The sequence below is a fragment of the Bolinopsis microptera genome, chromosome 7 (assembly GCF_026151205.1).
Source record: "Bolinopsis microptera isolate Bmic1 chromosome 7, MBARI_Bmic_1.0, whole genome shotgun sequence".
NCBI classification, from domain to species: Eukaryota; Metazoa; Ctenophora; class Tentaculata; order Lobata; family Bolinopsidae; genus Bolinopsis; species Bolinopsis microptera.
In genome coordinates, this window is record NC_087078.1 from 4,186,239 (window position 1) to 4,213,653 (window position 27,415).

Genomic DNA, 27,415 nt, shown 5'->3' on the forward strand with positions numbered 1-27,415 from the left:
GATTATTGACTATGTTCTTTGTGATTTACGTAATCCAGGTAGGTTGTGGAGTAAAAATGGTGGCCATTCGTCGTTGCAGCCAGCACTTTGCAAGTCTAGTAGTACTTTTTTTGACGAATTCTTATATATGTTGATAGAAAATATACTGGATGGGCATGTAATGCGAGTGTTATGCTCTGAAATAGCGAGCATTGGGCCTTTATAAAAGATGCTAGATCTCAGGTCAGTCTGTGAGTAAATTGATAACCAGTCTAAGTTTTGTTCGTGTGTCGTTCCTTGTTTGGGTGTGTTAGGAGGGAAAAGTTCTGAAATCGATTTAGGTAACAAACTAGACATATTTCGAACTTTGTGCAGTAAAATAAGTGCGTTTTTAACGATAACCCCTTGAACGGTTAAGACCTCGTGTTCTTTAAATGCTAGTTTTGTGTGCTCTGGCAGTTTTCCGTCCTTGTAGTAGTAGTTCACATTTCCGGCCATAACTGCCCTCATACCTTGTTTTTGTTTAGCAAAAAGAGATTCTATAAGAGATTTTGAAGCAAATTTCCAGACAAGTGAGCAGAAGTTTAAATGGGACTGAACAAAACTTTGGAAAATCTGTAAACGGGCCTTCATTGGCAATTTATGTTTAATCCTGTACATCACCCCAATAAATCTTGACATCTTAATTGACAAGTAATTTAATGTCATGCTAATGATAAGAATGCTATTTAAAATTATACTTTACAGAATTCAAGTTATACTTTATAGAATGCTAATTAATACTATACTTTATATCTACACTATGTGTAAAGTAAACTGGAGATGTTTTGTTGGCTGCAGGGAGTGGCGAACACACCAATTACTAAAGTAGTCAATAGTATAATAACATTAGTAACAACCGTCATTAGCTCATAAGCACGGTTACTATAGTTACACTTGGTGGGTTCCATAGTTTCACTTAGTAGACCAGGTCGGATAAATATACTCTGATCTCTGTACCAGCCTCGTAGCAGAACTAAATCATAGTTTAATAGAATATGTCATTATTGGGCTATTTTAAAATGAATGGGGTGCTTTGTCGGCTCTCCGCTTTTACAGGTCTGGTTATAGAGTCAATATAGTAAACTACGTGAGAGTCAAGTAGAGTATATATTATGTAGTGTGTCATGTCAAACCAGGGTTTATATTCTGTAACATTCAGCACTCCCCCACTGTCTGTATTGTGAGTTAGTGTCCAGAGTCTAGTTTCCAGCTGGTTTCAGCTGCTATCACGTGACATTGTTTCAGCTGCTATCACGTGACATTGTTTCAGCTGCTATCACGTGACATTGTTTCAGCTGCTATCACGTGACATTGTTTCAGCTGCTATCACGTGACATTGTTTCAGCTGCTATCACGTGACATTGTTTCAGCTGTTATCACGTGACATTGTTTCAGCTGCTGTTACACACAGTGGAATAACAGTGCAGGTCTAGTTTCAGCTGTTTACAGTAGAATACAGCAGGTGTGTTCTGTATCTTAGCAGATCTGTTATTTTATTTATAGTTAAGAGTAGTCAATATTGCAGACTGCGACTTTGGAGAGTAATGTATTGATGGTCATGGGAAGGATCGAGCAGGCGTTTTATGTAAGTTAAAGAAATATTGGTTACTGATAATATATAAGATGGTGATATCTATTAAAAATATAACAGCTCAGAACCAGTTGCAGTATTCTACATTTTCAAATGGGAACTACAAATTAGATAACACTACACAAGTTAGATTACATGCCACTATATCACGAACAGAGAGTAACAACATATTGGGTAATATAACATTAATAATATTAATGCTTGCTAACAACCCCCACACACTCTCTTTTTGTGTGACATTACACACCAAAGTCACTACATTAATCACATACCAGTAACATTTACATCCTCCTTCATCACGCTATGTAAACTAATCTATTTTGTTAGAAGATAATCGCAGTGAATTACAAGTTTTTACCGTTTTACACACTACGTCATGATATCCTTATATTAGTGTTGTAACGTCAGGTTCCTCCAAGAAAACCCCACTTTACACTTAGCCAACTTTACCCATTGTTACTCAGCGTTACCCATGTGATAAACCCTATAATTACTTAATCTAGTTATAAAGCCCACGTGCGGGTTTTATGAGATTAGCCTCCTGTAATTCTAATTATACTTTACTTTAGGGCATGTTCCGGAGCATGCTGTGATGACGTCATCAAGTTACTGCCCGGAGCGTGCTGTGATGACGTCATCAAGTTGCCCCGGAGTTAGGGTACTCCGGAATCAGTTATCTTAGGGGGAGTATTGTGGAGGAGCGCAATCTTTGTTGACGGGCGCCACCATGACCAGACAGATCATATTTCGTGATAAATTAGGAAAAGAAGCTTGGTTTACTTCTTTTAATTGGGCATACAATTAATACATCCCTACTCCAGTTTCAGTGGACTTCAGGAGGCTTGGCTGAGTACTAAATAACCAATAGCAAATAGATAACCAATTACTGCTCTTCTTTTACAGAGCATTCAGCATCATCATACAGTGTGTAAACGTGAGTAGTAGCCTACTCGCATGGACATGATTCGCCGTGCACGTGATACAAATTAGCCAATCACTGAGACCCATGGCGAACGAGAACTCAGTGTCTGGAACCTGATTGGGCCCAGACACTGGGCTCTTCTTCACCACCCAATCTATCTTACTCAGCATTCCCCGATCAATCAAAACCTAGCATTTATTTAACACCGACTCAAGGTTCAGACTTTCACCAGGAAACCGAAGAATAAGAAACCTGAGACCCATAATAATAGGACCCATATTGAGGACCATATTGATTTATTGAGACCCATAATATTGAGGGTGAGTAGATCCTGTCTCAGACAATTTCCCGTGTAGACTGTCTGGGTTAAAACAATTTCCATTTCTTATCGATAATTTTTAGGATATTTCTATAGAGCGATAAGTAACTTACTTATGCTCTGTCCCTCACGGAATATTGATAATAAGATATTTATGAGTATTACAAAACCCTCATCATACTCTACAGCTCCATAATATGTTAAGATGACGTTAGCAATAAGGGGGAGGGGCGGACAAAAAGGCGGGAAACATTACGAACATGGCAAATGATAGGAGATGAGCAGAAGTGAGTAATGCAAATGGTGAAAATTCTAGTGAGTAATGCGTGATCTTTCGTGAATTTCTGTGAAAATAAATTAAATTTTAATTAGAAATAATATTAATTCCCAGATCATGATAAAGCTTGTATTTAAAAGCTTTAAAAGAAGATATTATGCAGACATAATCTAATATTGAAGTAATCGTGTAAATATCTGACCTGCAACTTCGGAGACCAAGCTGAGACTCTACGTCCCTTATCACTTCTGCTACGCTGCTAACTGTATCAAAACCTAAGAGGAATTGATAATTAGAAATTTAGAAAATTCAAACATTGATTATAAAGCTATTTGAGCTGCTTAAACAAGTTTAATATTTGTAAAAGAGATTGTGAGAGTTATATATTAGGATTAAAGTTATAGAGCTAGTGTCTACAGTACCATTACGTAACCTTAATATTGTGTTCCAGCAGTGTGATTATTACAGGCCTGATAAGCTACGTTTAACGAACTTAACATTACACAGATGGCATGATTATTACTACTATTATTACGATTATTACGATTAATATTACATATTAAACATTAGCATTATTGCAGCTGTAACTTTGCGCACTTTCAAATTACAGACTACAATTTGTATCCTCCGGGAACTCACTATTTAAAAACTGCTAATCCCAATTTTAGGTATGATATTACACTCTAACATCTCACAGAGTCAGGTAATGGTGTGAAGTTCCCGATCTCGTATTTTAATGTATTTAGAAGGTTAGAAACTTCCACATGAGGAGAGATGTGAGAACTACAGTTCCCTGAATCAGTCACAACTGTGTATCTCATCAAGGAGAGCACTAAACACTGCCCCTTTTGTCGGCCCACCCTGCTCCCTGAGTTGTAGAGTCAGAGGTGGGCAAGGTACTCCTAGACTCTACTCTCACTTGTCACTTGTTATTAATTTAACAGAACTCGGCCAGTCCTGTCTCTTGTTGTGCAGGGTATATTTACCCAGTCCTGTCTCTTGTTGTGCAGGGTATATTTACTCGTCCGGAAGTGGGTTTTACTATGACATAACACATTGGCAAGTGGCAGGGGTTATACTCTGTGTAGCACGTGGGGTAGCACGTGGGGTAGCACGTGGGGTAGCACGTGGGGTAGCACGTGGTGTAGCACGTGGTGTAGCACGTGGGGTAGCACGTGGGGTTTATTAAATTAATTATATTCAGAGTGACTTACTTCAAGTGCGTTTTAAAGCTTTGTGTAAACTGTAATGTTTTAAGCATTTGCAGAGTCTAAAAATAACTTGAGAAAAGTTATTTTAGTTTTAAAACTGGTCAAATACATTTAAACTTATTGAGATTAGCCCGTTATTTGTTATTTACGGTGTAATCCAGCTCTGTCCGTAGTGCTCACAATTTATTTACCATTTTTCTTCCAGCAAAACACCGCCCAGTGCTACCAAATAATTACCAAATCGCCGACATTTCCGTTGATAATTTTAAGAATTTGAAGCCGGAAATGATTTTACAGACGATTCTCTCACCGTCAGATGAGCAATTAGTCGACATTCAAAACACGTGTCAGCGGACTAGTACCACGTGACAGCGGACTAGTTTAGACTTGTGATGTTCGTATGAACTATACACTCGTATTTCCGGTGTAATATTATACACTCTCACACACACACGTGTTGTTTAATGTTATTGAGATGTTTACCGTTATAGCTCTGTGTGGTAACATACAGTAACACTACGCGTAGTAGCTACTAGTGTAGTCACTAGTGGTAATTACACTACTTTATGACGTGTAGTCTCATGTTATTATGCGGGATAAGTATTCCGTTAAATATCCCGTTAACAATGGTTTATCAGACCGTGTTTAAAGGTTTAATACCTTGTTGTATGCGTTCAGGACACATTATTGTATCTAGGAGGTGAAACAGATAGTAAGAAATAATCTAAAACAACATTGACCATATTAGTAGCAAATTGATCATAATAATAAAATGTTTGCTGTGTAAAACTAACTAATTGTGGCTGTGTAGTGTGTAAATTCTAAACTAACTAATTGTGGCTGTGTGTAAACTGTAAAACTAACTAATTGTGGCTGTGTGTAAACTGTAAAACTAACTAATTGTGGCTGTGTGTAAACTGTAAAACTAACTAATTGTGGCTGTGTGTAAACTGTAAAACTAACTAATGGTGGCTGTGTGTAAACTGTAAAACTAACTAATTGTGGCTGTGTGTAAACTGTAAAACTAACTAATTGTGGCTGTGTGTAAACTGTAAAACTAACTAATTGTGGCTGTGTGTAAACTGTAAAACTAACTAATTGTGGCTGTGTAGTGTGTAAACTGTAAAACTAACTAACTGTGGCTGTGTGTAAACTGTAAAACTAACTAATTGTGGCTGTGTGTAAACTGTAAAACTAACTAATTGTGGCTGTGTGTAAACTGTAAAACTAACTAATGGTGGCTGTGTGTAAACTGTAAAACTAACTAATTGTGGCTGTGTGTAAACTGTAAAACTAACTAATTGTGGCTGTGTGTAAACTGTAAAACTAACTAATTGTGGCTGTGTGTAAACTGTAAAACTAACTAATGGTGGCTGTGTGTAAACTGTAAAACTAACTAATTGTGGCTGTGTGTAAACTGTAAAACTAACTAATTGTGGCTGTGTGTAAACTGTAAAACTAACTAATTGTGGCTGTGTGTAAACTGTAAAACTAACTAATTGTGGCTGTGTGTAAACTGTAAAACTAACTAATGGTGGCTGTGTGTAAACTGTAAAACTAACTAATTGTGGCTGTGTGTAAACTGTAAAACTAACTAATTGTGGCTGTGTGTAAACTGTAAAACTAACTAACTGTGGCTGTGTGTAAACTGTAAAACTAACTAATTGTGGCTGTGTGTAAACTGTAAAACTAACTAATGGTGGCTGTGTGTAAACTGTAAGACTAACTAACTGGTGGCTGTGTGTAAACTGTAAAACTAACCAGTAACTTGGTAGTCTCCCCCAGGTAAGTGTATAGGAATACTCATAGGTTTGCTGTGGAGGTAGGGTTTACCACAGGTAGCTTCTATCTCTAACCTACAGGGGTGGTGCTGTCTCTTACCAAACGCTGAGGGAGGAGGGTGGGGTTACCAGAGGTAGTAACAACAATATTAACAACAGTATTAACAACAATATTAATAATGTAGTGTTAACAAAACTTCTTCTCATAACATTTCCAGCATTCACAACAAACTAAATGTCAACGTGGTAAAAAGTTTGGGTATTAACCCTATAGTTTTCGATTGCTTAAAATTTGATGCAGTACGTTTTTTGATTTTACATTTTTACAGTTCAATTTAAGCACATTATAATTCATTATTACTTTAACTTATCATGTTTAGGCATCTTATAGATCTGTTTAATTCATATAATCTGTTTCAATTTAAACTATTATTGATATGTTTAATTCAAATAATATGTTTCAATTTAAGCTATTACTATAGATCTGTTTAATTTATATAATCTGTTTCAATTTAAGCGTAATATTGATCTGTTTAATTCATAGAATATCTTTCAATTTAAGCTATTATAGATCTGTTTAATTCATATAATATGTTTCAATTTAAGCGTATTATTGATCTGTTTAATTCATAGAATATGTTTCAATTTAAGGTATTATGTATCTGTTTAATTCATAGAATATCTTTCAATTTAAGCTATTATAGATCTGTTTAATTCATATAATATGTTTCAATTTAAGCGTAATATTGATCTGTTTAATTCATAGAATATGTTTCAATTTAAGCTATTATAGATCTGTTTAATTCATATAATCTGTTTCAATTTAAGCGTATCATTGATCTGTTTAATTCATATAATCTGTTTCAATTTAAGCGTATTATTGATCTGTTTAATTCATATAATATGTTCCAATTTAAGCTATTATTGATCTGTTTAATTCATATAATACGTTTCACCGGTTACCCGGTTTCTCTCGAACTACTTCAATTTAACTAGTAGTGAAGTTCCTATTTATGTATACAGTTCACATAAGTACATTAGATAATTAATAGGTAATTAATTGACGTATCAGAGTTAAATCAACAGTTTCATAATTGGGACAATTGGTATGTGGCTTTGAAGCTATTTTTAAGTTATCGTCTGATTTTGACAGTAAATTCGAAATTACGTAGAAACCCACACGAATTTCAGCTAATTCAGACCACAAGCAATATTATAAAAACAGACTGTGTAATTTTTATTTTTTGGTGGAATTTTAACCACACTAAAATGAGATGTTAGTTACCCACAGTTACAATGAAACTACAATACCCCGCTACAACAATTAATTTTACTTAACTAAATACCCCAAATATAGTTTACTTACTAAACCCACCTAGACATCTCTTGAGCACTTTAATACAGTACCCAGCGAATCTTCCAGCGTTAGTTTTCTGTTCAGAGTACCTCTCCAGGTGCGCTTTTAAATACGACATCACCCGACCTGATAGTAAAGTTATTAGAGGAGGTTTTATTAGTTATTAGAGGAGGTTTTATTAATAAAACACCAGGATGTGATGAAATCACAAGATTTAAGGGACAATTTTAAAGGAATAAGTTTGCCAAAATTATAACTTTTAACGATCCATGATTATATCAATTCCACCTAACTTAAACAATAAACAGTACACACTATAGTTACTATACTACAGTTATATATACTATAGTAACGACACTAGTAACAGTACCTTTAGGAGTGATAAAAGGGATGACAGTAGCCAGTACATGCCAGTAAGCAAGGTGTTCACGAGATTGTCTGTGTGTTTGTTTCAGTAGCTGACAGTACAGTTCGTTAACCAGTTCTACGCTGGTCAGGGTGAGGAGGGTTCGTGATGCGTTGTACAGGTCCCGTGGCTGGAGGGATGGGGTTTGTAAGGAACTGAGCTATTTATAGATTATATTAGCAGTAAAGAGTTGTAGTGTAAGTTATTTTGATATTTCCAAATAAAATCGGGTATGATATTTTTTATATTCATGCAATATGCAGGATGCAACTGTGGTAGGCACTAGGCGTGTTTAATTATTAAATGACAGACAGCATGTATATTGTATGTTGCCAATTAATTGATTAATTAAACAGTTTCTTCCAGGAAATAACAACTTTAATATAATAACACCCTCATGACTGGATCGCTTGTCTCAGTAATTAACAAATAGGGGTATAGACAAGAATAATCACTACACAATTATACAATTAACTCGCATAATTACCATATTTAAGTAATTTACTCACGTTCTCAGCGTACTCGTGAAGAGTCTTGTTGATGCGTATAGCAATGGAGGTATGGTAAGGAGAGGAGAGGTTAGTTAGTGGGTTAGAGAGAGGTTTGGAGCTATGAGACAGGGTCGGGGAGCTCAGCACTTGCTTTACCTGGCTCTGAAACACAAGGAAATATTTTAATACGGATATTAAACATAAAAATATTATGTTCATACGTGGGTTCCGATCAAGATATTCTCCTGTGACAACATTCAGTATCAATTCATTCAGATAGTCACTGATTAAATAAATTCGCTCATTTAGACCGGGTCTCATACAAAAGGGTATATCATTCAAAGAAAATGTTGACAATTTAAAAACTTTTGTTGTCAAGTATTCACAATTTGGAGCTCAGCGTAAATTTTGTTATTTGTTTGCTTTGTTGTCAACGGATTTGTGCAAAAGTTTATTATATTTTAGCGAATTTGCAACTGAAATTTGAAATTCCTCGCTTGAAACATTCTATTTCTAGATATATTTAATAGTTAAATCATGCAAGTTAAAATTATCTTTGTCTATAAGAATTCACAGCGAGGGAGAATTAGTGAGCACCTCGCAGAGAAGCCTTGGCAGTAGCGCTATTTTTAAACAGGCCCTGTCTGCGTAATTACTTATTTATTACTTGCAACAAAACTGCATTCATAAGCGTGCAGGAGTTTTTGTGGCTTTAACATTGCATCATGTCAGATGCAGTGTGGGTCTTATCGTCATACTGTCATACCATAACTATCTCATAACATAACTATCTCATAATAATACTAACTCTCGTAAGTAAAGAGTACAAATTCCCACACAAACATTGGTGTGTATAATGTTTATACTTTATCTGTTGGGTTACATTACTGGTCTAAATAAAGGCTAACATGCAATAATCAGGATCAATATAACTCAGAGTTGCGCGCTTGCACGTGCACGTGCATAACTTGCACGTGCTTACTTACATCAGATCCGGCACGTGCCAGTTTACACATGATTGCTCTACAGCAAGAACAGGGGACCTCAAATTCCCCTGATGAACTTCCCTTGATAGAAGTCAATTAAATAACTAATTGACCAATTTATTTTTAAAACTTCAGTTTGTAAAAATAAAATATAGCTTAACGATGATCACATTCTTCACGCGGATAATTCCCCGAGCTGCAATCAAGCAATCAATTATAACTACAATTAACCGTGTTGAGAAGGGTAATTTAACACGCCCTAATGAGGGGTGTGATCGGTAATTGAGCTTGTGCAGATAAGCCAAGCTAGTAGCTAGGCGTGCTATTAGATAAGCTATGCTATTAGATGTTCTAATTGTGAACACGTGCACTCTTCACACGAAGATGCTGTTAAGATCATGATGAGAAATAGCTAAATAGCAAGTTTTAGGTCGCTCCGTGGAATCCTCACATTCTATTTTTAACATAACTTAAACCTAACATAGTTTTATCAATAGAATTCGTTAAATGCAGCTTGCTAAATAGTTGCGATGCGCGGTCATTTATTGAGTTCGACAACTAAATGATCCGCTGATGTGCTGTGATCTAATCAAAATATCATATTAAAATATTGGCAATGTAATTATGTAAAGTGTCATATTGAAATGTTGCTGCTCTCCGGACGTAGTAACACTGCCAAACTACTCATGGTACCCGAGTATATTTGTGGGGGCAGTTAATATTATCCGCATATTATATCTAAAGTCAAACACAAGGAAAGTATTTAAAAGGAACTCACCTCGCCCATATACTTCATCTTTTCGAGAAGTCTCTCAAACTCTGTCTCAGCTTCAGGCTGAGTTAACGGAGACAACTGAAAATAAAACGGTGAGCCTCTTAAAATGGTGCCACACAGATATATATTTTATTTTGTCACACAGATATATATTTTATTTTGAATACATTTCTTAGTACTGTCTGGTTGAAAGCTACATTTCCAAGTTGTAAATTTGAGTAATAATAGCGTGTTAATGCGGGATAGAGAAACTCCAAGCTAGTTACTGTGTGTAGTATTCCCTTGAGATTACTTGCTAAAGTTATACTAAATTCTTTAATTACATTCTAGTCATGTTCCCAGGAATAATATTTAGAGCACAACAAGTAAAAAAGTCCAAAAATTAAAATAATATCGCACATAATCTTCGTTATGTAACATTATGGTAGACATACAGACGGCCGAACCCAGGAAAAGAAAGGAGAATTAATAGATCACATAGATAGATAATAAATGAGGTAATTGGTTAATTAAAAAGCGATAATGCTAATTATAGTTTGATAGTTGGTGACGAAGTGAGTCTCCACTCAGTGTTTCAAAACAATTAGTTGTCGACGTTTCGGCAACACGCCTTTGTCATAGACAGGACGTAACGTTACAACAACTTACATAGCTCAATAAATGTAATAGATTTATAGTGTTGTACACTGATCGACCCACTCTTAAGAGCGAAGAAAGATTACCGATAATGCTAATTACTAATTAGTTAATTACAAATTAGTTAATTACCTGAGAATCCTCGTCCTCGCCAGGTGGCAGCTCATAAGGGTGGTCGGTAAAGGATACTTGTTCTGTAACCGTGTAGGTGGGTAGTTTACCTATACTGCTCTTCACACCTGACAAATAACACAGGGTTAATTATACTTTTATAGGGTTTAGGGGGACATCTCTATTTGTTAAGTCATAATTAGTTAGTTCTTTAGCAGAAATAACCTATTTGATGTTAAAATAATATTAATAACGGCGGATCATTCATAAAACGGATATAATACAAATATTCTGGCAATCTATTTTTGGCTGGAACATTCTGACACAGGAATCTGTAAATGCGCTGACTCGATTTTACACCATTTACTGAAAGATCTGGATAGCTATTTCTGGAACGTTGCTATTTTTGGACAATATTAATCAAATATGTGCTCTTTACAACCCCTAAGAGTTTATTAAGAGGGTTAAATCGGAGTTATGGAACTTTACTGAGTATTTAAATATGTTTAAAATTTCATTTAACATTTGTGGCAGCAATGCTACACACAAAATAGGAGAGAACATTAATTGAACGGTATTTACAGAGAATAAAGATATAGTCCTAAACAGTAAGTATGAAGTACACCCTTCTTCTTTACATTAACTAGGTTTGTTTCTTACTAGAGCTGGGTTACTTAATATTAATTTGACAGAACCGCTCATGTAGCACAACCGAGAAACTTATATTTGGGTAAAACTGACTTTGTGGGGATACGACAATGAACTCGTTATAAAGGAAGATACAATTCAGTGTTCATTCGTCGGCAGAGATCAGATGATAATTATATGTATTGAAATGTGCTCTTGGATTGGTAATTAATAGTCACGTGTGAGGGCTAGGAGTTTGTCATTGGTAGATGTTAGGGCTCTGGCCCAGTGCCAACATGCCACTTTTGTTCAGACGGCATTGATAACTCAGTATCTTGATATTAAATTAAGCCGATAAACAGCACAGTAAATGTTAGTAAATACTAAATATTCGCAAACAATGCTACGATATCCGGGTTTTTACCAGTTTTACGGCCGGTAACATACTTGAGTCGCTGCCAAATTAAATTGACAAGAGTTCTTCCATTCTACTTCTCAAAGTTTACTGGAAGCAGCGTCTCAAATATGTGTCTAGCTGCACTGAGGCTAGTGCGACCCAGTACAGACCCAGCACAGACCAGTTCAACACGCACTCCTGTCTGCCGATACACTTCAATGATTTTAAAAATAAACTTAGCGGAATATTAACGGACACCAGTCTGGCTAAGAGATGACAATAACAAAACAGCCATTCAAGCGCTATCAGAGATATTTCGCCGGGACAAATTGTAACTCTCCAGAAAGATCTCAAGGAATTTAAAACATGTGCCATGATCGGGATGAGTATCTTCTTCAGAATTAATAAGTTTTTACTTCATGATAGTGCAGTTAAAGGTCAGAGATACGTATTATTATTAAGATATTGTGTTCTCATTTCATTTTCATTTCATTTTGATTTCTCAGGATATCTTGTTATCAGGATATTGTGTTCTCAGGATATTGTGTTCTCAGGATATCTTGTTCTCAGGATATTGTGTTCTCAGGATATCTTGTTCTCAGGATATATCTTGTTCTCAGGATATCTTGCCTTACATCTCAATTTGGTTAAGGTATATCTTATATTACAGGCAGTTTTTAAAAAGTACATAATATTATAAGGTTGGTTAAGGTTGTTGAACTGAAACCTTTCAACAGCTCTAGAACCAGCCCTCCGTAAACCCTACTATACCAAACCTTCCCTCAACACGTCTACGCTATAACACGACAAAACAGAGACACTACATTCACTGTAGGGCTACTTCATTGTTCTGGAGTGTTCTCTTGAAGAAGGGTCGGATTTGACCACAATGTGATCATCATTCTACAACATCTGTACATGTATAAAATATCTAGCCAGTGAGAGTGAAAGTGAGAGTGAAAGTGATGATGGATGTGGGGTGGTTTGTTAGAGCCTGTTTATCAATTACTAGAGCATCTTGTGATGAACCTTTAGCTTTGACGTGTGATGACATCCAATAATCGGGTGAGTAGTACACCAACAAAATATACAAGTTAGATCACGTGACTATAAAATAGGGGAGAGTTGTATCACACCAATTGGTTTGGTGTCCAAACTGCAAAGTCGACACTAACCCAGACTACGTAATCGTTAATAGTCCTGTGAACAGTCCCCTCCTATACCCCCTATACCCCTATATGTCCCATATTATACCCGGCCCCTAAACCCCCTCTATAGGTGTTGATAGATTACTATAACTAGTAGCCCCGTTACCGTGGGACAATGTAGCAGAGTTTATCTGGTGGTATGTAATATAAAGGGGATATTATTTCTAATGATCTCCGGTTAGATTAAATTTTAAAGAACCTGATAGTATAGTGGTAAAAGTTGAGTTGTAAAAAGCTGTACTTCTGTTATTCGCAAGTACAAGAAGAGAATGATAAGGGAATTGAGGATGTACATGACTTTGAGGATGTACGTGACCTTGAGGATGAATGTGACTCTTAATTGTTGATTCGTTGTAAAACCCTTCAACTGTGGGGATTGATTCGGATCAGCGACTTCCTTACTCAGTGAACTGAGAGGTACATGGCCTCCTGGCTGGGTGAACAAGGATGTAAGTTGTCTTATCAGAGATCCCACTATCTTTGATATTAGAAACCCGTGGTGAAAACCCCTCTAACAGGCAGGACTCTCCAACTTCAGTTCCCCGGAGCAGTGAGTCTCAGTACATACAAAATGTAATTTAGCCACTAATAAGCTATGTTATTGTAGGTTTAATAGAGCCAAATGGCGGTAATGGTATAGCTGGTTAGGCAATAAGCTACAGTTTATTGATTTCCTGTTCCAGTGTGTTGTGTTTTGTGCAACTCTACCCCACAGTACAAATGGTACTAACTACTGGTATTCACAGTTCTGGTTCTCACTGAGAAATGTCTCACACTTTCTCATAGTCCGAAGATTCACGTACGTCATACTCTAGTTCGACAACTTCGGTACTTGTCGAACTAGAGTCCAGGTAGCGTACCATAGATCGACAGTCCAAGTTCTTTAGTCGAGCTAGAGTCTAGGTAGGGCACTCGACAGAATGGAACTTTAGGGTTTGTTGTGTCGAAACATAAAGTAGTACGTGTCGAGAACCCATAAAGCCCACATTATCTGTGAAACCGGCTAACTTCATGCAGTATATCCTTACAATGCCGAGGTTTATGGGTAGTTCCTGGCTCCTACCACTTCCAGTTCTATAGACATACCACGTATTGTAGGTCACGTATTGTAGGTCACGTATTGTAGGTCACGTATTGTAAAGTCCCACATCTAGTCCACTACACGACTAGGTCACTCAGTACTTCACATTCTACTTCACTGACTACTCCACTCTACTTCACTCTACTGACTACTTCACTGACTACTTCACTGACTACTCCACTCTACTGACTACTTCACTGTCCACCCCACACTCTACCTGACTTCAGAGTTAGCAGGTTCTAGAGGACCCTGGCGGGAGTAGGAACCGACTAGACCCAGTAAGTAAAACCCTACACAGACATCTTGTGGAGTTCTGGGGAAATGTTAGATCCTGCCAGACGCTTAGTCAGTGTTACGTGCCGGCGCCAACACACTCAGCATCTATAATACTAGTACTACACACTAATACTACAAGTTCAAATATTTCATTTAAAGTTTTCTTAAAATATTAATTTAAAATGCTAATAGATTGACATCTTTAGTACTACTACTACAATATTACTTGCTACTCTTCAATGTCTCCAAATATACAATGTCTCCAAATATACAAATATGTATATTCCCACTCAAAACATCCCACTCCGTTACGTTTTACTTAAAAGATGAGAGTAACTCTTCAGTTTAACTGTATCAAACTTGTGTACATTGTTTAATTGTGTTTAAAGTGTAATTAAGGTAGGAGTAGTGTCTCAATTCAGTCTAATTAACTCTTCTTTTATCTCTTTATATCTGTGTGTCACACTCTGTATCATATTCTGTAAACACGTTTATCACATCTTGATACGGAGTGCAGACAGTTCATCTAAAAACTAATGGGTATTATTTTACGAAGTCGTTGTTTAAAGTTAACTTAAGAAGACATAGTTAATATTGTTGGTTTAAGCCATGATCATATTTTGATATATGACAGCAGGGGTTTTAAGGGTTTGTGATAAATTTAAGCTGGGCGCTAGTAAGTAGGAGAACACATGTGCAGTTGCTAAGATACCATCTGCAGTTGCTAAGATACCATCTGGATAGATACGGTATATATGCTCCACTAATATCTAGTGGTAGTGACACTACCACTTATATCTAAACACACATATCTAGACACGGTTCATGGTCCAGGAACGCAGTGTACGTGACCAAGAAGAAACACTAGTAAACTGAGAGACAGTCACTACCACTACCACTAGACTACAGTATCACTACCAGTGTGCAGGTTTCACACGGTACTAGTTGCTCTCCAGCTAAATCTACCGTATCTCTCACAAACTCCTACAATATAGGAGTCCTATATTATAGGAGTCCTGTATTATAGGAGTCCTGTATTATAGGAGTCCTGTATTATAGGAGTCCTGTTTTATAGGAGTCCTGTATTATAGGAGTCCTGTATTGTAGGAGTCCTGTATTGTAGGAGTCCTGTAATATTACTGTTCTCATAATATCTATACCAAACACGACTATAAAGTGGGAGATTTGAGTATTCTTATACTTATTGTGGTGAGTCATAACAGCTTAGCTTCAACCAGACTCATCTTTACAGGGTGGTGAGATTCTAACTACAATTCTAGCTCTAACTCTAACGAGGTGGTGTTAGTCACGACTGATAAACACGGTGTTAATTTGTGACTAACACCACCTGTTTAGACTTCTAGCAGGGAAATCATTAGAGTTACTGCTAGAATTGTACATAGTTAGAATCTCACCACCCTCCAGTGGTCTACTGCAGGGCGATGTTAGATCACCTGAAGTGGGGTCAGAAGAGTTGGAGTTACAATCACTAGCACTCAGAGCCAGCATATAAGTGTTGCCTCTCACTCACTGGTTATCACCACTTTATCTTCCAGTCAGTGACGAGTTTTCAAACTCAGCGGCCAATCAGGACTCACAGTTTCGAGCGTTTCGCCAATAAGAAGCCGGGAGAGTGGACAGTAACAGTTGCAACTTACCACGCTTCTTTGACATTATAACCAACTTTTCCGCATCAGATCCACTTTCCCATCTGTTTTCATGTCGCCAGTACTGCACACCACCAATCAGAGACAGAGTTAAGCCTCCTCCTCCAATCACAGTCGAGCATGGCAGTCACGTGACAAAAACAAGGACCATTGTTCTAAAGAACGGTTAAAGAAGCTTCTTTTAGTGACAGAACACTGGAGAGACATGAGCATCTGGCACTCTGGCAGTCAGCCCGTCTTCTATTCTGTAAACACAGTGAAGGTAAACACGGTCTTCATCTCGCATCCGCTCTACAACCCTCTACAAGCAGTGAGGTAGCCAAGAGAAGCAACCAGAAGAAGGAGTGAGAGGGATCATCCAGTTATGTTGGAGAATCACGGTCATGTGACTGAAAAGACTTCTTACGGCTAGTAATATATTAAAATAATAATAGTACTGGCCGACAACCTGTCTTCATATACTTTGTAAATACTTGGAGTTTAAGTCGTAAACCGGAAAATAGGAGATGGAGAATTTTAAATTGTATTTAGAATAAAATATAAATATAAGTATGATATTATAGAATATAGTCATTAATGTTTAATTCTTGGAGCTGTGGCACAAAGGGAGAAAACCTGGTGGCGGCCCTGATTTTTTGCAAAGCAGGAAAAATTAGCAGCGAACTTTAAATATTTAGAAATATTTTGCAGAAAAATATTGTCAGCCGGGAAATTTCAGGTATTTGATTAAGAATGATTAGTACGTCAGGAATTTCGGTAACCTAATTTCGGGGAAGATAACTTTTTCTCAGAGAAATCCGTTGTAAAAATACGCTTAATCTACAACAATTTTGTTTCTGTAATTTTAACAATTTAGTGGTCTGCAAGTAAGAGCTGAGCTGAGCAGTCAGGCACCATTGAGTCGTATATTCTGAAGACTAGTTAGTCATTTTATTGGAGCATTTTATAAAAGAATATAAATTTAAATTGCGGAACTCAGTAGTCAGTAATAAACAATTTATTCGACGACTTTTGCACCACGGTTTTTAGACATCTACTAGACACTACGTTCTAGTTCTACTCTACAGTTTACACTCTAGTTCTACTTATAATATTATAATCTTACAGATATGTATCATTAACACTGTCATGTAACACTGTCATGTAACATATTAAAGTGACATAATGACGAGTGTTAATTAACATAAAATGAGGATATTATGACGATATTATTTAAAGTGATTTCTCAGAGGTCTACTGGAGATATGACAAGAGTACAGTTAGTTATGAGACTTAAGTCCTACAGTTCACCCTTGCTGCAGCTAGTTCTTTACCTAGTTGCAGTTAATTCTATAACTAGATTCAGTAACAATCTGTTCACGCCTCAGTAGGTTAACAGGCTAATCCTTTGTTCTGCAAATTATTAAACAACAACAATAATTCTATAAGGGAGAAGTATTATATTTAATAGGTCTGATAACTGTAGATAATTTACTTTAACTTATAGCAACAAGGGTGTTTAATATTATTGGCTAGCTGTAATTTGACCTCTTATAGAGGTATAACTATAGATATAAATAAATCTATAATTATAACGTTTTCCTGAGTAGCAGGAGTATTAGTAATTCTGTATATTATTCCTTCAACTAACTGAATACTCTGCGGTGAGTCTAGTACTGTCATCTGTGCGGTGCCCCTGCAGACACGGCCATACACTGTCTGTCTCCACGATAGGGTAGGATAATATCATTTTACTAAATTACGGAACTTTAATGTCTTATAGAGACATTATTCTTGTCCAAATGGCCAGTAAATGTCTTAGTTCATAGATATTTTCCCATCAAAGTTACTCCCGCCAAGATCGAGAAGTCTCAACTGCGTGCCCAATCACGTTTTATCGTTTTAAATTCTAATTTCTGGATGAATCTAATGATAAATATTTCCGATAAGAACGTCATGATCAAGCTATCTAATAATTTATAATATGATCACTGAAACAATTGAATAGCTGATAAAGCTCGCATGATAACCACGTGTCACGTGGTGACCGTGTGTTATTATGATTACTTTACCTACAGTTCCCACCAACTTCACAGCAACTTCACACCTGTAGTTACATGCAATCAGACTCCGCACGAGGCAGAGCCAATTGTAAACATACGATCAATTAAAACTCACAGAATGAGCGCTCAATTGCAATTGTTCATTGACACAATAGGATTCCCGATTATTCTCAATCATTGATCTCGTGGTTATCTAATATGATTGGATCATGACTCTCAACTCGGCTGCTGATTGGATAATGACTCTCAACTCGGCTGCTGATTGGCCAGTGACTCTCAACTCGGCTGCTGATTGGCTATCAGCATATGATTCTTAAGGGATGTGGGCTAGTTCCCTATAACGTGACCGCCTTGTTTAAATAATGATTTAAAAAGAAGAAGCTGTATCAGCCCGACATTTGTTGCAACTTTTACAAACTGTATCATGAAGGAGCATATTATCACTATTTTAAAAGTTTATTCTCACAATTTACCGCTCCACTTATATCCACGTTCCACAGACTCCGCATTACTAGTAATAGTTAATACTAGCACATGTAAAACTACCTCTACTTGCTTGATCGTTTGACTACCCAAGTGGTACAACAAGTCTGACACAATGTCTGAAGATTACCTGTTAGAATCACTCCTCACTCTAGATACATATTACATATCCTGAAAACGTGATTGTTTGACTACCCAAGTGCAATGTCTGGACAGTATCTCTTACAAAGAGCAGAATTTACAGTCACATCTCAAGATACATATCCCGAAAACGTGATATCTAGCTCGGGGTTTTAGAGGGAGTTAATGTGAAACTAATGAAGCGTTGAGAGGTGTAGACCCTCCAGACACTGTGATACCTTGTTGTGGGTATCACTGTGAATATATCCAAACACTGTGGTATTTCAGAGGGGTTTCATGTTTGATTTCATGACTAACTGGCGGCACGAGCCTAACAAAGAGGGAGGACAGCTGAAGTAAATGTGATCCTGTTGTGAGGTGTTCTACAAGGTGAGGTGTTGTACCAGTGTCTACAGAGTAGCTAAAATTAGGATCCCTTTGTAACCAGTTCTGTCAGAGGTTCACAGTAGAGACTAAAGACCATCACTAAAACTGAGATCTGTCACCGTGTTCTTGTTCACGGCTACTTCTATAATAACAGTGCTGAGTTTGAGAGAGCACAGTAGAGTTAGGTAGAACTGTGTTCATTATTGTTAGCTAGGCAGACTGTTAGCTAGGCGAACTCCTGGTCAAAAAGAAGCCGTTTCAGCAAACTTAGAATCTGTTTTATAAAACTACAAATATTTAATAGTTTTTACAGAGGTCTACCAAAAGTTTTATCAACAACAATTGACTTATTTACACCCTTGTAAATAGCACTTTCTAATTATTGTTCACTCTAAACAACCTGCAGAAAACCTCCCTAAAGTTGTCCTACACAGATTAAAATATTGTAAACAGCTGGTTTGTCGTTAGACAGTGTCACCAGCTAACTTGGTAACCTAGCTGACCGTTACCTGGTAACTTGTTTCTTGATTACCTGGTAAGTGGTAACTTGTTTCCTGATTACCTGGTAACCTGTTACCTGATTACCTGGTAACCTGTTACCTGGCAGAATATTAGAGACAGTTAACAATACACCTTTACTCAGCACACAGCTAGACAATACATCATACATAACCCTCGCAGACTCTAACTCGTGTCAAATCTCTGAGTCAACTGTCAAAGCTATCATGTACACATTAGTCATCTTCTATTGCATTATAATAGAATATGTGCTATATTTAGTGCGCCTCTCCCCGTTTAAAAGCAGTAATGACGTTATGCACTACAATTTGAAAGAGTTCTGAAGACTTGGTAAGAAGCAGTCTAAGTGGACCTCCAGTTAAGAAGCCTCCAGTTAAGAAGCCTCCAGTTAAGATTTCAGAAGCCTCAACTTTAGAGAATATTACTGCGCAGTTTTTGTAAACTAGTAGGTTCACTAATTGAGTCTACGGATGGTAAGTTTTTACTGTCTATACAGAAGATAATATTTGTTCTATGCTTGGTCAAACCTAGACCAGTAAAGCCGAAGAAAGAAAATTGGAGAAGTAAATACCTTTTATTTAATACGATCTTACGAATTCTTATTACAGTAAGAGAGACCAAAACTATTCAGTTCAGTGTATGGTCTATAATATTCTGTATTAATATTTCAGACCATGTAGGCATGTAGCCTCCAAATTTAAGTTCAATATAATTGGAACAATTTAGCAGTGGTACGTGTTTTATGTTACTCTAATAATAATACAATATATATAAAGACATGACTTGAGACCACAGGAATGGGGAACAACTTGTATCTTAGATGAATAAGCTCAGAATACAGTTAATACGTACGTGTTAGTTGATAAGTAGGGATTAGCTTACTTTGTTAATCGTTAACAAATACCAAATTTATGTTATCAACGAATAAATTAGCAATATTTGAAGCGTAAAAGCGTAATCTTTGTATTCAAACGTCATACCCTATTGGTCTATAATTTAGCTACTAAAGGCTGTAAGACGGTAACATCAACTCAGTAACAACAGATAATATACCCGGAAGAAGGATTTACAAAGGAGCAAAGGAGTGTTATTAATTTACTTATGCTAAGAAGCATTAGTAAAGTTACCACAATAGTCAAGGATAATATCCTTGACTATTGTGGTAACTTTACTTTTATCCTTAGGATATGTATGACTGGTTTATAACTCACGTACCTAAGATTTACAGAATTAACTAACTATTACTCACATTTCTGGTTAGGAAGTGCATCAGTGAATCCCACAAGAGCGAGGCTGTCTATAAGAGTTTCCCAGCTCCGTTTGCCGTGTTTAGAAGGAGATTGGAGTAGTGGGTTAGAGCGGGAGGGTTCACGTTTACATCCAGGGGAGAGTGGGTCACGTGTTAACATCTGGAGGGGGAGTTTAGTTGTCAGTCGTGATAAGACGGAACTAGAACAATGTTCCCTTGTTTGGATTAACTGTTAAAATCAAGTGTGTCCTCAAATGTCTAGAGAGTTTGCAACTGAAACACTAAAACACTGATACTATTTAATATAAGTAATAATTAATTTATCAGTGAAACTATAATATTACCTTGCTGTCGTGAATACGAGGGTTATTCTGAAAGTTGTGTGCAAGTAAAGGGGTCCCCGCAGTAGGGGTAGCGGGTAATGTGGATGCACTTCCAAAGTTAGAGGGAGGCGAGGTGTTGGAGCCGTTTCTCACAATCCCGCCGCGCAACGATTTATCGTTTTTGCTGTTGGAGCGCAGTCGGACCTGAAGGAGATAACGGTCAACACTCTCACGTGTTGAATTATAGGCCAGCACAAGTCTCCCGGACTGTTCATCCTCTTTTAGTCGTAATTCTATTTTCAGAGTGTACATATGGAGTGCTGGCCAGTGCGAGGGGGAGATTGGGAAATAACAAAGCAGGGTGCTGACATTGCAAGCTGCTAGGATAAGGGTTTAAGTTATCAGTCAGATCCTTTTGAGGGTAGCGGTGCGAGTGCAGCTAATTGACTTACTGACATGTCCAAACGGGACGACATACACATGAACCAGTCATATAATTAATTGTTAATTTCCTGGTAGTTTTATGACGACACAGATTGAATTAGCTGTAAGAGTGACGTTTAATTAAATTCAATTATCACGAGTGAACATGTTCTTTACGTCTAAGAGAAAACAATCAAGAAATTCAATAATGAATAATCAGGTTGTCTACTTCACATCACGAGCTTTTTATTATGAATTATCAGAATTTGTAGAAAATACGGTGTCTGGCACACCAGCTCTCAAAGTGTGAGTTTACAGACAAACAACTGTGTACACCATGTACAAACTATAGTATACACTACACCCGATACGGAATAACACAAATACGATTAGTGCTGTCATGACTCAAGCTGTCTGATGAAAATAATCAATACGTGGTAACATTGTGTAGGTATATATATCGCTTCCCCAAGTCCCGGCATAAGCTCTATCATCAACTGGTACTTTAATGGAGGAAAGCCTCCTATTTTTACTTTTTTTTCATGTAAAATTGTAAAAACACTCACGCTAGGAGGAGCAGGATCACTCTGCATTCTAGAATACCCGTACATCTCACTAACCCCCTCACAGGGTATCTCATCGTAGTCGTTACTAACACTCCCATCTCCTGCTTCTCTTAGAGACATTGGTGGAGGAGAGCTGGTGGAGGAGTTACTGTTGTACTGGACTTCGTAGTGGGAACTACTGGGGGGACGGAGTGTCAAGGAGCCCAGGAAATGGGAAATTTGTAGTAAATCAGGACATTTCCTCCTATGAACGATGAACAAAGTTAAGTTGATAGAAAGTTGATAGTAAGTTGATCGTAAGTTGACTTACTTGGAAGGGCAGCAGGACTGAGGGCAACACATATTAGCTCCAGTAGGCGTCTTCTTTTTCCTCTCGTCTGTACTGCACTTGGAGGCACTGGTACGTCGGGGAGGAAGGGGAGGCGACTCATTGTGGGACCGGTGCAGCGGGGATAGAGGAATCTGGTTCTGCAGGGGTTACTAGGGTTACTAACGTGGTAACTGAGGTTAATACTGACGTGGTTACTAGGGTTATTTATGTGGTTACTGGGGCTTCTAATTCTCCAAGAGAATGTTTTCGCCAAATGAAAGTCACCAAAACTTAAATTTAATAAGAAATTTGCGTACGTAAAAAGAGGGATGATATTAAATATGGTGACACCTCCCCACAAGAGGGGACATTGTGTCCTGGTCCCCGCTGTGTTTATCAGTGGGCTCCTCTCCCCACCACCCTACCTCACTCCCCAATACCCCAACACAGCACTGATAACACTGATTAAATTACAGACCACTCACTTGTATTATTAAACAGACAAACTCTTTCGACCCAGACGATATTACGCAGAGTTTCAAAATGTTTGGAAACTGTTTAAAAGTGGTGTCACGTTTTGGTAACAGCTGGTAAGTGAAATGGCAGGTTTTCTCTAACAATGTCAGGTGTTTCTCTAACAATGTCAGGTGTTTCTGCAGAAATTTCTCAAGAAATATGGCCGATAAGGTTGAGTCTGGGCACTATAAATGGTTTTGTAACTTTGTAAGAGGTTTTAAGATATGAGAAGAATCTAAGGAAGTCTATTTTCATGAAATTGCGTAATTGTGTATATCTGACATTTAGATAAGAATAAAATAGCCTGAAGTTGGCTAATCTTACCTTACCTACCTACACAGAATACAAGAGGGTGGAAGAAGAGGGTGGAGGAGGGGTTGAACTGTCACAAGATGACATATATATGACCACTACAACCTCTCACATAAACTTACATGCTATCATCTACCTGTCTGTAGTGTTTCCTAACAGGCACAGCCTGGATTCTTAATGTAGATATTATAATGTAAACCTCGTTGTTCACAATTTAGAGTTAATGTAAACCTAGTTGGTCACTATTCCCAGTTATTGAGGGTAATGATCCCTGTAACACTAACTTAGATTAACCTCTGTAAGAGTAATATAACTTAGATTAATGATCCAGACTATCTTTTGGCACTAACTCACTAGTACAGAGCGCAGACTGTGGATATAAATAACATTGCATAACTCTGGAGTAAGTTACGAACTTTTCTTTAAAATACGTTTAAATATATTAAACTTTTTAAATATATTTAATTTTACTCTTTTATTCAGCGATGTTTGGACCATCTTTTAAAGAGTTTGGCGCGCAAACTGCAGAGCTGGTAAAGTTTTAAGTGTTGAGTGTTGAGGGTGTGGGGAAGTCGGTCCCACCCTCCTTACAGTCAAACACACTTTAGCAACCACCACTAGTTTAAAACTCATTCCCACGTACCACAAAACCCAAACCCTACAACCCATAATTTAGTGTGGTAATTAAGGAGCATAACTGACTGGAAGCTTCTTACTGAACACTGTACTGGGGGGTTTTGAGAATTATTAAACTTTCGAGGTAGGTATCCCAGATATTTGTCATGACCCCCCTTAACATTGGTGCACAAATCACATTTGGAAACGTGCCATCTAGTTAACATCCCGGTGATAATTTGATTACTAAGATCGAATTAACGGTTCCCACTCAGTGTGATTACTTTGATTGCAGGTATTGAAGTGCGTTTCCAGTTCTCTGAAACGCGGGAATAGTTGACGTAATCTTACGTAACATAATGTAAGGATTGTGACATTTAAACAAGCCGAACTATAACATAACCATTATGATTTAAAATCATCTAAATTAGTCCGAAAGAAAAGAAAAGGCTCTTCTTTGTTAACAGATGGTTCCGGATGTTAAAAAAGGACTAAGAACTATGTTTACACTATGATATTTATATACATCCTATATGACTCAACAAGTCTTAATTGATAAGAGTTTTAATTGATGTGAGAATCAATTAATGTCAAAGATAACTTAATCGATAGTTAATTTGTAGCTTGGGAAGTCATTAGTTTACAGTAATGAACTTGGAGATGCACTTACCAAAATCTGATTGAAATGGTTGCCAGGGGAAGCTGGTACATGTTGTGGGGATGACACATGTGGTGACGTCAAGTGGTGTTGTGGTGACGTCACGCGGTGTTGTGGTGACGTCACGCGTTGTTGTGGTGACTTCACGTTATTATCGTCAGGACTAATTGACGTGTAGAGTGGGTCTTGGGAACTTACAGACTGCAAAAGTAAAATTAGTTGATTGTATATAACCGTAACATAAAATTTAAACAGTCTGTTAAAATTATCCGCATTTCATACAAATCTATGTTGTAAATTAGTCAGTAGAATTAGAAAGGTGTGCGGAGGTGAATTAATAAATAAAGTAACCAATTAGCGTGACTTACAGATGTGTGCTGGTAGATAGGTGAGAAGGGTTGAGCAAGGTTGCTGTTGCTATGGTTACCATTATTATTACTCATCTTGGGTGAGCCCAGGTTGAAATCTCTGCAGCACTTTTTGTAAGCCTCCTCAAAAATAGCTATTCTATTGCAAGCCTGGACTCTGTTTATCTGTAATAAGGTTTACCTTATAGACTATACCATCTGTCTAAAGATGAATTTAATCTATCTCGTTGTGGTATTCTAATACAATTATCTTAGTTTTAACATTTTAATGATATACTGTTAGTTCAGTAATTAAACTAAACTTCGACGTAAAAGTTGGAGAATTTTACGAAAATTAAATTTTCTTTTCACTTTGACGTCACACTTGCGTCCTTGATCCTTATTCTCAGCCTATCCTTTTAAAAATGAAACATTCTGTAGATTCCTTCTGTTATTGGACCTAATTTTAAGATAAATATAAATATAAATAATAAAGTCCAATTTCTAATAAAGTAATTTATCGGTAAATATTTGTGTCCGTTATATAAGGAACTATAGATGATGCAGCAAATCCGATCGATTAGTTTAATTAGTAATTGACGTATCCTACATTTAGTTGGACTGAATATTTAAAGCCGGATATAAAGAGGGTATAGAATATTATAGAGTATAAAGTGGTAAAACAACAAACCTCCTTCAGTCTCTCAATCTCAGTGTTCAACTCCGCAATCTTCCCATTCTCAACTTGCTCTACTTGGCGTTTTAACCGAATATTCTCAATCTCTAAACTCCTTATAGATTTGTGTATGTGCTCCTTTATCAACTTCACTTTCTGGCTCACAGAATCTTCGTCCCGTTTTCGTTGTATCCGCTGAAATATTCGAAATATTCACCAAATTGGGTTTAGGATGAGCTATTTTTAGAGATGAGTTTTAGGGCTACATCAGTCGTCATCTAGGCAGTTCCGTAATGAGAATTTAATTGGTACTTAAAATAGTAAAAGAAGGCTGATTTTAATGAAGTACATTGAAAAGAAGAAGACCACTAAGTATTCCTAAGTCCTAACACACTGTCAGTTCAACTAAGTAGGTTTATTAAATCACACATTAACCAAAGTAATCCCCCTCACAGACCACACCCCACCCCTACACAGCACTACCACACCCCGCCCCATGAAGACGAACTCGTTAGTCAGGGAGTTTAAAACGTGTTATTTTAGCGAAACTGGGAGTCAGAGGGGTCCGTTATAATACTATCAATAAAGGGGCAGACTAATGCAGTGCAGTTCCAGTGCCCTCCTGACAGGTGGAACGTGTTTAAATACCTGTGTGAGTCATATTCCCACAACAATACCCATACTAAACCCCAGTCTATTAATAGATATATCTCAAAACAGATAAGTGAGCTACAACTGAGTAAGAAGTCAGTAAAAAATTCTCCACTTACCAGAGCCTGGAAAGAGCCAGAATAACATTAAAACTCCACTTACCAGAGCCTCTATCTCCTCCTCTAAAGCCAGAATAACATTAAAACTCCACTTACCAGAGCCTCTATCTCCTCCTCTAAAGCCAGAATAACATTAAAACTCCACTTACCAGAGCCTCTATCTCCTCCTCTAAAGCCAGAATAACATTAAAACTCCACTTACCAGAGCCTCTATATCCTCCTCTAGAGCTAGAATAACATTAAAACTCCACTTACCAGAGCCTCTATCTCCTCCTCTAAAGCCAGAATAACATTAAAACTTCACTTACCAGAGCCTCTATCTCCTCCTCTAAAGCCAGAATAACATTAAAACTCCACTTACCAGAGCCTCTATCTCCTCCTCTAAAGCCAGAATAACATTAAAACTCCACTTACCAGAGCTTCTATCTCCTCCTCTAAAGCCAGAATAACATTATTCTTCTCCGTCAGCTCTTCTCTGAGTTGTGTGTTTTGTGCACGTAATTTAGCCGTGATAACGTCGTGACGGTCCAGCGCTTCGTGGTGCAACGCTAGGTTGTCATTCATCTAGCGGAGGGAGGGGTTATGGGTGGCAATGAAATATTAATGTTAGATCGAAATTATGTTATATGTGTGTGTGTGTGTACAGAGTGCTTTAAACTAATTACTACAAATCCATACATTTTAAGGGTGAATATTATGTAATGGAATGGGAAATGTGTACGTTTTAGTCAACCCTGGCTAGTGGCTACTAGATAGCTTATTAAGTTTCAGTGCGAAGAGAACAAATGGAACAGTTTCAAATATACAGATTACAGTCCCAATAAAAAAAAACAACTTTCAGTCCAGACAATATAATTAGAAACAGACTGTAGAAACAAGAGGAGAGGGCGGAGTTACAACTACAAAGCGAAAGAAGAACTCATACAAAAACCTGCGATCAGGATGACATAACTATATAA

The 27,415-nt window shown here is 37.3% G+C and overlaps 1 protein-coding gene across 6 annotated transcripts in view; it reads right to left on the bottom strand.

Moving 5' to 3' along the window:
* Positions 1–27,415, bottom strand: part of LOC134818504 (uncharacterized) — a 37,139-nt gene that overhangs the window by 4,175 nt on the left and 5,549 nt on the right. Inside the window, exons 3-17 of one of the 6 annotated variants that reach the window (XM_063828097.1) lie at positions 26,871–27,020; positions 25,702–25,881; positions 25,032–25,196; positions 24,676–24,864; positions 22,563–22,720; positions 22,253–22,385; positions 21,285–21,467; positions 20,941–21,100; positions 10,906–11,012; positions 10,141–10,215; positions 8,395–8,538; positions 7,850–8,015; positions 7,498–7,605; positions 6,103–6,228; positions 3,333–3,405 (exon numbers count right to left, since the gene is read on the bottom strand). In XM_063828097.1, the coding sequence (XP_063684167.1) occupies positions 3,333–3,405; positions 6,103–6,228; positions 7,498–7,605; positions 7,850–8,015; positions 8,395–8,538; positions 10,141–10,215; positions 10,906–11,012; positions 20,941–21,100; positions 21,285–21,467; positions 22,253–22,385; positions 22,563–22,720; positions 24,676–24,864; positions 25,032–25,196; positions 25,702–25,881; positions 26,871–27,020 (2,117 nt within the window). Of the gene's footprint in view, positions 1–3,332; positions 3,406–6,102; positions 6,229–7,488; positions 7,606–7,849; positions 8,016–8,394; positions 8,539–10,140; positions 10,216–10,905; positions 11,013–20,940; positions 21,101–21,284; positions 21,468–22,252; positions 22,431–22,562; positions 22,721–24,675; positions 24,865–25,031; positions 25,197–25,701; positions 25,882–26,870; positions 27,021–27,415 lie in introns of all 6 variants that reach the window. The other 5 variants (XM_063828095.1, XM_063828094.1, XM_063828092.1 and 2 more) reach the window with 5 other exon arrangements.